Source organism: Rhipicephalus microplus, chromosome 1 (assembly GCF_043290135.1).
Source record: "Rhipicephalus microplus isolate Deutch F79 chromosome 1, USDA_Rmic, whole genome shotgun sequence".
NCBI lineage: Eukaryota > Metazoa > Arthropoda > Arachnida > Ixodida > Ixodidae > Rhipicephalus > Rhipicephalus microplus.
Genome location: NC_134700.1, coordinates 219,527,543 through 219,540,636, shown reverse-complemented (window position 1 = coordinate 219,540,636; position 13,094 = coordinate 219,527,543). Strand labels below are relative to the sequence as shown.

At 44.4% G+C, this 13,094-nt stretch overlaps 2 protein-coding genes across 2 annotated transcripts in view; one reads left to right on the top strand and one right to left on the bottom strand.

Moving 5' to 3' along the window:
- Nucleotides 1-1,585: 1,585 nt before the first annotated feature.
- Nucleotides 1,586-3,781, bottom strand: Cnot4 (CCR4-NOT transcription complex subunit 4). Its single transcript, XM_075891373.1, has one exon. The coding sequence runs from the start codon at nucleotides 3,638-3,640 to the stop codon at nucleotides 1,850-1,852; it is 1,791 nt and encodes a 596-aa protein (XP_075747488.1). The 5' UTR covers nucleotides 3,641-3,781; the 3' UTR covers nucleotides 1,586-1,849.
- A 254-nt stretch (nucleotides 3,782-4,035) lies between these two features.
- Nucleotides 4,036-13,094, top strand: part of LOC119166991 (tetratricopeptide repeat protein 37) — a 73,211-nt gene continuing 64,152 nt past the window's right edge. The window contains exons 1-7 of the mRNA XM_075891371.1: nucleotides 4,036-4,169; nucleotides 4,531-4,634; nucleotides 6,424-6,567; nucleotides 8,591-8,685; nucleotides 8,761-8,833; nucleotides 11,161-11,289; nucleotides 12,062-12,157. Of these exons, the coding sequence (XP_075747486.1) occupies nucleotides 4,545-4,634; nucleotides 6,424-6,567; nucleotides 8,591-8,685; nucleotides 8,761-8,833; nucleotides 11,161-11,289; nucleotides 12,062-12,157 (627 nt within the window). The 5' untranslated portion in view covers nucleotides 4,036-4,169; nucleotides 4,531-4,544. The remainder of the gene's footprint in view (nucleotides 4,170-4,530; nucleotides 4,635-6,423; nucleotides 6,568-8,590; nucleotides 8,686-8,760; nucleotides 8,834-11,160; nucleotides 11,290-12,061; nucleotides 12,158-13,094) is intronic.

Sequence of the window (13,094 nt, the reverse complement as noted above, 5' to 3'; positions counted from 1 at the left end):
TGTGATTTGGCAACATGCAATTAAGCAGGCCCAAGGATTCACCGTTGACATCTATTTCATCACGGTGAGCTGGTGCAGGAACTTCAAAGCAGCATTGTCATCTTCTGTCTATTCGTTTTAGCCTTCTTTGTGGCTACCCAAGCTTGTTCAAACAGTACTGACCACTTTCTGCAATTGTACATGCATAAAACAGCTAAACTTTTTCCTTTAGTGTCTCCATTCTTTCCAAGTTCAACGAAGTTTAGCATACCAAAGAAGGATTTTTGAATACTAGAAAAAAAAATTATTGTATTACTTGATGCCGTTTTATACTAGTAAAGCTTATTCTGTATTCGACACGTATGAATGGCTGTCTTACTGCTCCTTTGCCAATTTGTAACGGGGTCGCGACCTCGCCAAGCTCTCGAGCTTTTAGTCCCATACTTCTATTGAAAGAGAATAAAATTGATAGATATTGATATTTTATAGCTTATTAACTTGGTCTATGAAACAACGTATAAATGTCACCAGTTAATAGCCCCTCCCTACTCCTATCCAGATGTATTCCCCAAACAAGCTGTCAATCCTGCACACATTATGGTAACCTAGGCTCATGGACTTTTGAATCACAAAATATACAGAGTAATATGGCACTGTAAGGTCAGCGACACTGATGTCAGTCGTGAGGTGTACACACAAGTGAAGGGGAGCCAATGAGAGTAAACTTAGCATGCAAGCTCAAATGATACGTGTAGCCTACTCAGTGTCCTACCTAAAGTAGTGGCACTATAGAAATAAATCATGCGACATGGAAGGACTTGACAATTGTTATGATAGAAGCTCTTTTTATGCATAAAATCCATTTAGTCACAGCACTGATGTAGATACTGTGAAACTGAATAACAAAAATATCAACTGTTGTCGTGCTCAGAAAGCAAAAAATAGCCATTATCACTAAAAAAAAAAGAATGCTTTGTTCCAAAAATATTTGCACTATAACAAACTCTAAACAATATGCAACAAGGGCAAGCTGCTTGTAGAGAAAGCTCCAAATCATCACACTGGAAAAAAAAGAATCAATGGAGGACAAGCCTGAGGACACAAACAGTGCATTTGTGGCTCTGAGCTATAGTGTGTTAATGAGATAGAGAGAGAAAGAGAGGAGAGAGAGAACATATAAAGAACCCCATGCCATAGATTCTGGAGGAAAACATAGGTTAAAGAAAACAGCAGCTTTCGCTTCTTTCGCGAAGGTCCAATCGCATAGCATTGCAAGCAATGATTACATCCAAGTGCATATTTTCCATGTTTTAGAATCCAATGACAACCTTTACCAGATGCAACAGAATTTTAGGCCGCTAATTTAATTACATCAGAGTGCCTAAACCTTCAACAGCACAAAGTGACCTTAAACTGAACTAGCATTACACATTTTCCAGTGTTTGTTGTTGCAGTAAATGCAAAGAATGGCTAGAGCAATGCATCAGAGTGACAAGTAACAGCTGCTGATCAACACGCACTCCTGCTTGGCCAATGCATAGCACGGTATGTTGTGGACCAGTGAACCATCTGGGCGGTGCACTCGTGACAACTGTAACCAAATGCCTTCAATTTCACTGCATACTTTTTATTCCATCGCATGGCGGGATCTTTTTTTCTTAATTTTGAAAGTAAAGAGAGAATGAGAAAAAAAAAGAAAGAGCTTCCACAGCAGCACCGCGGGGAGTCTTCTTAGAGAAAGACGTAACCGGGTCAAATTTCGGTTCTGTGGAAATCGTAACGATCCCCACAGTGGTCGATGTAAAGAAAAAAATTGAGAGGGAAGGCGGGAATTGGTATAAGAGTGCAGCGGGTAGAGAGAAAGAGAAGCCTAGAAACGCGCAGCCATGTTAGTGGCATCTGATAGGCTTCCCCCAGACAAGATGGCAGGGTCCTGAGCAATCCAGGGCATGTCTGGAACACCACTGTTGCCCCAGGGCGGGGGACAGCTGTTTCCGAACTGTGAAGGCCCCCGCAGGTGTGGTGCGTGGTGCGGACCGGCACCAGCCTGTGGGCTGCCCCCGTGTGGTGGCCCGAAGGTTATGTTCACTGTGGGTAAAAGTGAGCGCAGTGCTTCTTGGGACTCACGCAGCGCACACAGTTCTGCCAGCCCATTCCCAGCACCAGGCATGGCAGGCCCCTGGTGCGTCGGCAGGGGCATCAGTTTCTGTGTTTGCTGTCCCACTAGGAATGGACTAAAGCCCGGCGGTGGTGGAGGCCTGCGTAGCAAAGGTTCGAAAGGCGGAGCTGGGCGTGACGGCTGCAGGAAGGGTGTCCGCTGTTGATGGTGCATCGACAACAAGGGGCCCTGCAACGGTGCTGACAAACTTCTGGCCAAAGGTGCCGACAGTGGCGTCGAGAGAGGGGTGGATAGAGGTGTCGTAAGCGGGGTTGTCAGCGGAGTCGAGAGGACTGTTGGTGGTGGAGCACCGAGAGAATTGCCGCTCACCAAGCGTGGTGTAGCCGTCGTTGTCGATGTGGTCGCCGAGACTGCCTCCTTTTCAAGCAAGTCTGCTAAGCCCTTGGAGCACTCGTCCCACGGGTCGAAACCCAAGTCGTCTTCGTGGACGATCGCATCGTCACCGCCAGCCCTGGACGTCTCGGGAGACGGGGGCGATAGGGATGCCGTAAACGTTGGCGACGGATCTTCAGGCGGTGTGCTTCTGTTCTCCTTGGGTGCCTGCGGTGTGCCACTGCTCGTAGTGTTGCTTGCCGCCGCCGCCGCTGCAGCAGCTGCGGCCGCAGCAGCTTTCTGTTCACTCTGCCTAGCGTGCCGCGGTGCCAGCCCTGGCTTACGCGGCTTGTTGGCCTTCTTCGGGGCAGTAGTAACAAGAGGCGCAGCGGCCGGAGCCACAGCGGGCGGAGGGGCACACGCAGCCACGTTATTGTTAGCCGCTAACATCTGTTCGTGCAGCTTACGCTCGTACTCTTGGTGTTTACCGTGTTGCATCTCTTCCTTTGTGAAGCTCGCCGCTTGGTCACCCAACTCGTGCAAATACATGCAGTCCGTCTTTGGACACTGCTGGCCACGCAAAAAATAATTGCAGTACTTCGTGGTGCCGAGGGAAGCCTTTAGAGTCCTTCCGTCCACTTTCACGTTGTTGACAGCCTGGATGGCTCGCAACGCATCCTCCGCCTTGTAGTAGGTGACGTAGGCGCTCGCTGAAGGGCCTTGCAGTCCCGCGTATGAGGTGCTCTGATTGACGACCACTTTGTGAGTCTTACCGTATTTACCGAAACAGTCCTGCTTCTTGAGAGTTTCCGCGTCCGCTAGTCGTGGTGGCAGGCCCACTACAAACACCAGATTCTTCTGTACAACGCGAACGTTCGCCAAATGTTTACGATTTTCGGACAGCTTCTGCTTCCTCTGCAGGTCCCTCTGTCGCTTCTCGTTTTTTATCCTATGCAGCTCTTCCACCGAGAGCGGTTTGAAGTCGGCCGGGTCCTCGGGATACTGTTTTCTGCAGGCGGGACAGAGCCCATTTTCGTCAGTCCTGATACGGTGCCAACAAAATCGACAAATCTGGTATAGACAAGTGCACGGGAAGAAGTTGATGTCGTCCATTTCCAGTGGTTCCATGCACAGCGGGCATTCCACATTCTGATCCTCCCCAGTAGACATCGCTGACTGAGGCACAGTTTCTAAGGGCACACGAACACCACCTTGCCCAGATATGTGTGGGAAAATTCGCCTTTTTTTGAGCACCTGTCAAGTCAAGAACACACCTTAACTTCCGCTTGCGTCGCTTATGCCTCTCAAAAACCGAACAAAAAAAATAGAACGTTGGAAAGCGACCAGGTGGCAGCACAAATGCTGGTACGTTCATTTACGTGTTCACGTGCAACAGCGAAGCGACGCTCACATATCACACAAAGCATGGCACAATGTAACTGACGTCATGCCTAAACGTTTTCCTGCGGGTGGTCTGCCCCGAAGATTACCAACCGAGCGCATCCCAAAGCCTCTTTTCGAATACTGAGGGCGCTCTCATCGGAACCCGAATCTACGGCGTCTGCGGCTCTTGGTGAACTGAAACTTGTTGGAAATGTGAAGTAGTCTCAAAAGCCCTTTCTGACACTGCAGCCTGATGCTACAGGGCAACAGGATAAGCCCAGAGAAACACTTGCCGCAGCTGCTGTGACAGAAATTTGTAAGACATCGAGATTTTGCCTCGTCTCGTTTCCAAGGCTCGGTTCCGGCATTTGTTCCGGCTTCTGAAGGGTTCCTGCACGAGTTCGTTCTATTGCAAATGCCTTGCAAAAGTTGTGTCAGAAGCCGCCAATAATGTGGCGACGCTGTCCAATGACGAAACGCGTGTTCGTGTAAATCACGGTGCAACCCGATCGCTTGCAACGCCTCGTTTGGCTGCAATATGCGAAAAAGTGTCGTGCCGCCAAGTTGAAGTGAAACTCTGTCCGCCTCTTTTTGCCTTTGGTTGTAAGCAACGTTAAAGTCGAAAGATATGATTACCAAGAGAAACGCGTAACTTGTGATTTTCTGTTCTTTTTTAGCAAAAAAAAAAAAAATGGATTCCAAGGAAGTGAAGCAAGCGCTAAAGGATGCAAGAGAAGCAATCAGACAAAAGGAGTTCAAAGCTGCTCTCAAGCACTGCAAGGTTGTATACATTTGTTGTTATTTTTTGTCAACATAAACTAACGGTCTTACCTTACACCATTATAGATCCTCTGTTTGGTAACGGCACTGCAAAATTAAACCTTGGCTCGGTTCATGTGCATTTGCACACTACTTGCCGGGGAAAGATTGACGCACTGCTCATGGCATAAAGTTATCACAGTGACAATTTCACATTCTGCCCTTAGCAGGGCCCACCAGCAAATAGATCGTGTACACAGTGTTGTCTAAGAGCCTTTTTAGTATAATTGTGATCTGCAACATGAATTCTGTTTCTCCGAGTGCCATTGAAAAGGTCTCTTGATTCCAGCAAATGATGGGTTAACCAATGTCGCAACATTGTAGAGCAAGTGATCTCTCATGTTTATGTGATGAGATACGTAGGTGATGTGGCAAATGGAAGTGCAATTGGCAAAGGTAGTCGGTCTTGCCATGCAATAAGATTGAAGACACGCTAATGTACTATAGCCTTTTCTTGTGCATGTGGTAATGTCATTTGAAATGCTGTGGGAATTCTTTTAAGTGTTTCCTGTGCAGCCAGCATTGTTATTGTGCCGCATTTGGACATTGGTATACCCCAGCATAGCCTGTCGAATTTAACAGAGGAATGCTACGTTTGTGTTGTATGTAAGATTATGGGACGCTACTTTTGCATAATTGTTTGTTGCCTGTAGCGTGGGTTTCTCATGGCTGGGACATGGCACCTTGCAAGGCCTTATTACAAATTTAATCTCTGTTGCAACAAAATATAGCAGGCCAGAGCACAACCAACTGTACTCCTGACCTGCCCAGATGTCCTCCATCCACCGCCGAGGCCTAGTTCGCATTTTCTGCCGCTAGGGCAGCGTGGCAGTAGTCAGCACCTGTTCGCTGACTTCAGCTTCAGCGTTTGTGGTCATATTTTGGCCAACAGAGCACTCATATTGCGTAATTATTATGCATAAATACAAAATAATTGGGAAATAAATATGCTAAAGGTCATTCAGAAATTCTTTGCAAATAAATGGATGTGACACCACATAAGCTGTTCTACACTGTGTAAGTCTACGAGTTTCCATGTTTGTCAACCGGTGTGCAATAAATACTCAACCACCCTGAACAGCTTACTTGACCAGTCGCCTAAGGTTGGTTGAAGAAATAGTCACATATATGCCAGCAGTTCATCGCTGGATGCAGGCCTTCTTACTCCAGCGCCGACCAAACAGCCATAGAGTAGCAGACGAACAGGTTATAGGTAGCGCCGTCAATGGCGAGTGGGTGAACGACAGCAGGGACATGCGCTCCCATAAGAACCACGCCACCTGGGCAGGTCAGGAGTACAGTAGGTCATGGGTCGTGGACCACAGTGCACTGTTAATGAGTGTGCGATGCAGCTATGCAACCTAATAACAAAACAAAAAAACTGTTTATGAACAGGATGTGTTATAACAGAGTTGTTTTATTTGCATGTAAGATAGTCAATCAAGGAAAATTCTGGCCCACCTGGTTATGCTGCTCAGGGGTATCTCTAGAAGCACCCAATTTGAGTTTATTAACAGCTCTGAGACGCTGCTACTTAGCATGAAGTTTTAAATTAGTGGATGCAAGGAGTTTGCACCCACTAGTGCAAAGCCTAAACTTGTGCCTCGCTAGGACCTAAAGTGTTATGCGAGAGGAATGTTAGTCGTTTGTGTGCCCCAACCTAAAAGTGCATAACATACTTTTTTTTTTTCAACAAGTTTTACATTTATGCTGCTTTAAAGAGACTGATTATCTCAACATTTTCCTTGCAGAGTGCTTTGAAAGTAGACAAGGAATGCTACATGGCTTGGGTGTTTGTTGGAGCTGCAGCACAAGAAATCGGCCAGCTAGAGCAATCTGTTGCTGCATTTAAGAGGGCTTGTGGCATCTCACCTGACCAAATTCTGGCTTGGCAGGTATGTGCAAGCTTAAAACTAAGACCCTTGTATAAATACTAGGAGCCAGGCCTCGTCAAACCACTTTCAGGCACTCTTTTCCTGCCATTCTCAACTCTATTGGTTTGAGACGACTTATCTGGCTGACCGCTTTCATGGTGGCTTTGATTTATGCAGAAGGTTTTCTTTGCTGCTTGGGGTTGACAATTGCTAAAAGTGATGATGATCGCTGGAATTGCGGTTTCTGAGACTATGTTACAGAAAACCTATGGTTTGAAAATCTGATGATATTGCGACTATAAATTTGTAAAGGAAATTTTCCTGTATATGTGAGTGTCGGCAGGATTCCGTCTTGGGGGTCGTGCACCTGTGTAGTATTGCGGTGGGGGCAGGTGTGCGCTGCTGAGTGGGGAAAGGAGAAAGCTGGTGTGCCTTGGGGAAGGTGGCAAGTTTTCCTTTGCACCCCTATGGAACTCAACGCTAGTAACGGCCCCTTCGTAGAGTTACACTTTCTGCATGTGGCATGTCTGTTTAGCACTTGCAGAAAGCATGTGATTGCACACTTGGCAGAACTACCAAATGTTCTCACATATGCCAGCGAGGATGCCCACTTTCGGTGAGTGGAATGTTCACCTCCCCTTTCAGGGCTCATTCTCGAAAAACATGGTTGATCTCCGATTCATAGGAATCATTATAACACGAAAGTGATACTTGTACTTATTATATTAGTAGCTGAATGTTTACTGCACATTGATATAAGGGAGCTTGCACATGTCTCTTGATGTTTGCAGATATAGCACCGTGTACTATGAATTCACCCACGTTGACGCTTAGTGATACATATTCGATTCAATGACTAATTTTTATGATAAATGATTAAACAAACCCTTGTGGTAGCTGTAGTAGGTAACGGTAAGAGCAGAATCAAAGAAACTGATGCGACCGTCCGAAGAGCCGTCACTGAATGGACGCCAAACTTGGACTGAGGTCGCCTAATCATGGCATTTTAGAGTATTGAGGATCCCATTGCCAGACTAGATAAATGCAACGTGCAATGTGGCTACGCTGTTGGCCAGCAGCGATTTTTCATGGGGTGAGTATAAATGAAGAACATGGAGTTACAGCCAGGCGATCCGGAGCTATTTCTTGTGTGGATGGTTGCTATGAGCGTTACCGATGCTAGGGGTAATGTCGCCATCTGGCATTGTGTTAATTCAACGACAAAATGGCTCTTTTATTGGAAACGTGTTGCATGGGATGGACATGAAGAAACGACATGTTGAAGAACTGCTCGTGGATGTCGCGGTCATGATGTATTACTCCACTTTTCCAAGAACATTGTGAAAGGACAGTGCTAGATATAAAAAGTGCATTTGTAAGGCTTTCGAAGCATGTGGCCATGGCTCAGTGGGTAATGTACCTGGACTCTGTTGTCCCGGACCGAAAGTTTGTGGGTAGGACTCCCTTGGACGAAACTTATTTCTTTGATTTCTGATCATGTGCATTTTCTGACAATTTTTGTGACTGAAGTGTGTCGCTGAAGTCTTGGTCGACCGTGGCATAAAATACTTTTGTGTTAAAAAAATGTTTGTTATTAGAATGATCACTGAAAACTGAAATATATATTATTACATATAATAATTATCATTAATCAGGGTCATTCGTGCAGTCATCATTATCAGTCGCCCTGTAAGTCATTGCTGCCCCCTCTCTCTCTCTCCTGAAAAAACAACAACAAAAGGATCGGCACTTGGCAAGAGTCAGTTGTGTCGATTAGCCTAAGTAGTATTTGTTTTGTAATACACTAATAAAAGGGCATGTGCATTAAGTGTGCACTGTGCCTTAACTACATTCCTTAATCTTGGGGTATTAAGTTTTAGTAAGATACATGATTCATCGTGGGTCTGGCTGCAAAGTCTACCTGTACTTCTGTGTGCATACTTTCTTGTTGTCCACTCAAGCTTCTAAATCGGTTGGTGTGTAGCTCAAAGCACATTATATTCATCTTGTAAGTTTCAAGCCAGTATTTGCTCATTTCTTTCAGGGCCTTTGTTCTCTGTATGAGAAGCACGAGAGCCTGGGAGATTTCGAAAATGACCGCCATTCTGTGTACATGAAGCTCATTGAGCTCACCCAAAAGTAAGTTCCAATGAAGGAGAAGCTGTGTTGCCTCTTCCGCAGGGATCCCTTTACTAAAAAAAATTTTTGTTGCAGTGATGCTGCAAAACAAGTTGAGATAGCTGATAAACTCACCAGCCACTACAGGGACAATGGAAATGATAGCAAGGTGCGTACAGCCAGGCTAGTCTTGGAACTTGGAATTAGTATTCCTTCTGGTTTTCATTAACTATAACTTCTTAAAAAAAATTGGTTTCGAGCTACTGGTCTCAGGACATTTTTATTGCAGTAATTCTTTGAAGAAGGGAAATGACTGTGATGTTACGTGTTATGAAACCAGTTAAAGGTACATGCCTCCCTTTCCTTCCCATCATGTACCAAATTGGTCATTATCATCATTGGGCCGTAACCTTACCGGGCTCTTGGGGAAAACGTAAATCTAGATTTTGATTGTATGTCCCTTCTGTGAAGATTCACCTAGGCTATGGTAAAACTACTTCGCAGTTCTAATCAGGAAAAAATTCCCATAATTTCTGCATTTTCTCGTGTAGTCAGCAAGTGGCAGTTCTGACTGATTGATATGGGGGGTTTAAAGTCCCAAAACCACCATATGATATGAGAGACGCAGTAGTGGAAGGCTCCGGAAATTTCGACCACCTGGTGTCCTTTAACGTGCACCCAAATTTGAGCACACGGGCCTGCAGCATTTCTGCCTCCATCGGAAATGGAGCTGCCGCAGCCAGGATTCGATCTCGCAATTTGCGGGTCAGCAGCCGAGTACCTCAGGCACTAGACCATTGCGGCGGGGAAGTGGCAGTTCTCAACAGCACTGGTATAAAATGTTCAGTTGTCATTCTATATTATAGTGGCTGGTTGTTGATGGGCAGTGGTGCTAGTATCTGCTTGAGTGCATTGGATTTCAGCACAGTTAGTGCAGAAATTATAATTGAACATAATTTCAGCAGTCAGTAGACTATTAATATACAGTGATCAGTATACTACATGATCGGTGATTACAGCAATCAATGATCAGTGATTATAGCAATCAGTATTTTTTGTTTTTCTTTCTCTTTATATCGTGCACGCAATTTATGTATTTAAAAAAATACAAGGTAGACATACAAATATACATTCTGAGGTCCCTAAGTGAGAACTGTCAGGGGGACCTCCTAATAAAAAATAAATGATGATTACAATAATCTCGGCAAACAGTGAGTTATGCGTTTTATACAGTATTAAGTGCGTCAATAGCAAACACATGCACTGCACATGGTGTATTCAGTATTAAAATTTCATTATTATGAAAGGGACCCTGAAATGATTTTGACGATTTTGTACAAACACATTGGGTTGGTAGGGCGAGTCCTAATTTATTACAATGAACTGCGAATCACAGCGGCTCAGCCAAATGCATTTTAAACTGCCCACCTTCAGTACACGACCTCTAGAAGTGTGACGTCATGCAGGCGGTTCGTCTGATTGGATGTCATATGCACGCCACAGGCAATATTTTTCTACATAACTGCGAGCAAATGCTATTCGGAATATTTTAAACTTTTCAGCTTGTATCGCTTAAATATCAGTCACAAATAAAGTGAACACGGTCGCAGTTTACAACTCGATTTCAGGACATCCTGCGCACAGCGAACGTTGTCTGTGTGTCTGCCCACTCGCATTTATGACATAGTGGTGCCATCTAGTAAACCAGCCTGGAAATTCTTCTTTCTGCATGCAATAAATTGCACAAATATCCGTCATATCTTTCGTAAAGGTATTCAAGATAAATACAAAATAACATCTGCACATTCTTAATAGGGCAAATGCTTTTTTATGATTGATATTGCAAGCATTGTGAGCATTGTGTAGCACTAATTTGCACTCATCTTTAAAGTAATGTAATGGACGCAATGACAATGTTCCAAGATGTCAGTGATTTTGTGGTTAGCAATCTGGCGACTCAGCTTTCCCTTTAAGGTCAGTATGATATGCGATCAGCCGAGTCAGTGGCCCAGCTCCTGATCCACCAGTGGCTACTGCGCTGGCTTCAACTTACATGAAGTAGACGACACCACGTCATGCTAGTGTTCTGGCACTTCATATCGTGACGCAGAGCCATTTGGAGTGGAGCTTAGGCACAAGCGCTTGAAGAAAAAGTTGAGGGTGAAAGGCAGAGTGGAAGAGAAGGGTACCTGTTTATTACTCGTAGCTCCCTCAATGAAATGTGTTTTGAATGAATTGTGATGCCTATGATTCACTCGAGTAATGGTCAATTAACGAAAATGAAATATCGAAAAACAGTTTCAGGGAGCCTTTTAAGTATTAAATTTTTTTAGAAAAGCTTCTTTGAGTAAGTTATTGTCCTGAAATATCATGCGTAATGTGGATATATAATATTATTTTAACGTATAACAATAATTTGCAATTTGTGCCTTCTAAGTATGTAGTACTATAGTGTGTGCTCAAGTGTTTATGTTTTGACATTTTTACTATTTTCAGTACTTGAGTACACTGGAAGAGTGTGTTAAAATAATAGGTGCCAAACCAGAGACCACGAAGTTGTGGAAGTCTCTTGTGGATTTCAGCAGTAACAAGCTGGTTACCTACCCCAAGAACCATCAGGAGTTGGTGAGTTCCATTTGAACTACATCCGCTGGTGGTGGTAGCCAGGCTTGCTTTCACAGATGGGATTTTGGCGTTTAATTCAAATCTGTGTGCAAGAATGGGGCATCTCTGGCTCGCTACAATGGCTCTGGTGGTATTGACTTACCATAGTTTGGAATCATCTACTAAAAATAAAACCGTGGTGGGGCACTGGAAGGAAGCACTGGATTACAAGCGTTGTATCTACGATTAAAATGTTCGACTCTGAAGAACTAAAAAAAAAAAAAAACGTAAAAAGAAGCTCCGCTTCGCTCATTCATCTCTGCATACGTGATCAAGCTATGAACTGCACCCAAGTGTTCATGTACGTTGCTTGCTGTTGGCAGTGATTTTTTAGCCGCAAAACCGACGCGGCTGCAGCCTCAGTGGCTCTGCAATGGGCTGATAATAGCTTGTTAGAACACAGTTTGAGCTAACATACCGAAGAATAAATGTAGATTTCTAGATAAACCTATGAGGATCCCTATTAGTTCTTGTATTATGTAATTTTGGGCAATAATATAGTCATATTTAACACACAAAAGAATAACATGTTTTCTTCAAGAGGTGTTGGCAGGTGTTTTAAGAAAACTTATGGTGCAAAACATATTATGCAGAATCTCATCAATGGAATTCCACTGTAATGCTTTCAACAGTGGTAAAATATGAATGGTGTTTCAAATTAAGCAGTGGGGGTATACGGAGCAAATTTTTTTCTGTCTCATCAAGGTAAAAGTGTTCTCGTATTATGTTGCAGCTTGTCAGAGCCTATGCACACCTGGCTTTCTCAAGTGAAACTGAACGTCCTCGCAGAGATGCACTGTGTCGATCCTATGTAGACGCTTTGTGTAAGGTAAGCACCAGACTTGCAAAATATGGTGACTGAATTCTGTTCCGAGTAGTCGGACTGTTATCGTGAAACCTAGCTCTTGGATTGCCCATATAGTGTATACTGCATCATTCAGTTGTATGTCAACCATGAGGCAAAATTAATAAGGCGATATTGTTTATCAAAGTGTGCTGTCTCCTGCGAGTTTCTTTGGAACATGAAAGGGACACTAAAGGCAACTACACTCAATCCTCGTTATAACGTAAAGAGATATAACGAAATAATGGATATAATGTAGATGAAATTCCCCTTGAAAGCTGCATTGAGAACCGTGCACATTAGACCTCGTTGTAACGAAGTAAAATAGACTGGCAAATAAGTATAACGAACTGTCAAAGTCTATTAAAAAAAAAAAGACTGTAGTGTGTCAAGTATATCAATTTCTGCAGTGTTTGATGCTCATTCGGCGCGACTCTTTCAAAACTACCACGCCGACCTTACAGCCACGCCGACCTTACAGCCACGCCGACCTTACAGCCACGCCGACCTTACAGCCACGCCGACCTTACCGCCACGCCGACCTTACAGCCACGCCACGCGTGGCCGAGAGCCGTCCTTCTCACACAGCCAAGGGAGAGGATGTAGGAAGCGCTCAGTGGGTCACATGACCGAGAAGCGGCACCGCGGTGCAAAGCATTTCCCTCTCTGTGCCTTAAAGGGGGAGGTGGCATTGAAAAAAAACTTTTTTTATTTGTTGACCTACAGCAATGAAATTTGGCATGCATACTCATAAGTGTCTCGAATAGGGAAATATGCAGTTTCATCATGATACCTTCAGTAGTTCTCCAAGTTACACCATGCTACGTGGTACAATTACATGGTCTGCTCGTTGAAAGCCTAGCGCTGTAACAAAACATGCCAGGAAGCTGCGAATGGTGTTGATCTTTACTCAAAGAAAAGC

What these genes read in the sequence shown, in the direction of transcription:
- Cnot4 (XM_075891373.1), bottom strand. Translation starts at nt 3,640, where the DNA reads ATGTCTACTGGGGAGGATCAGAATGTGGAATGCCCGCTGTGCATGGAA.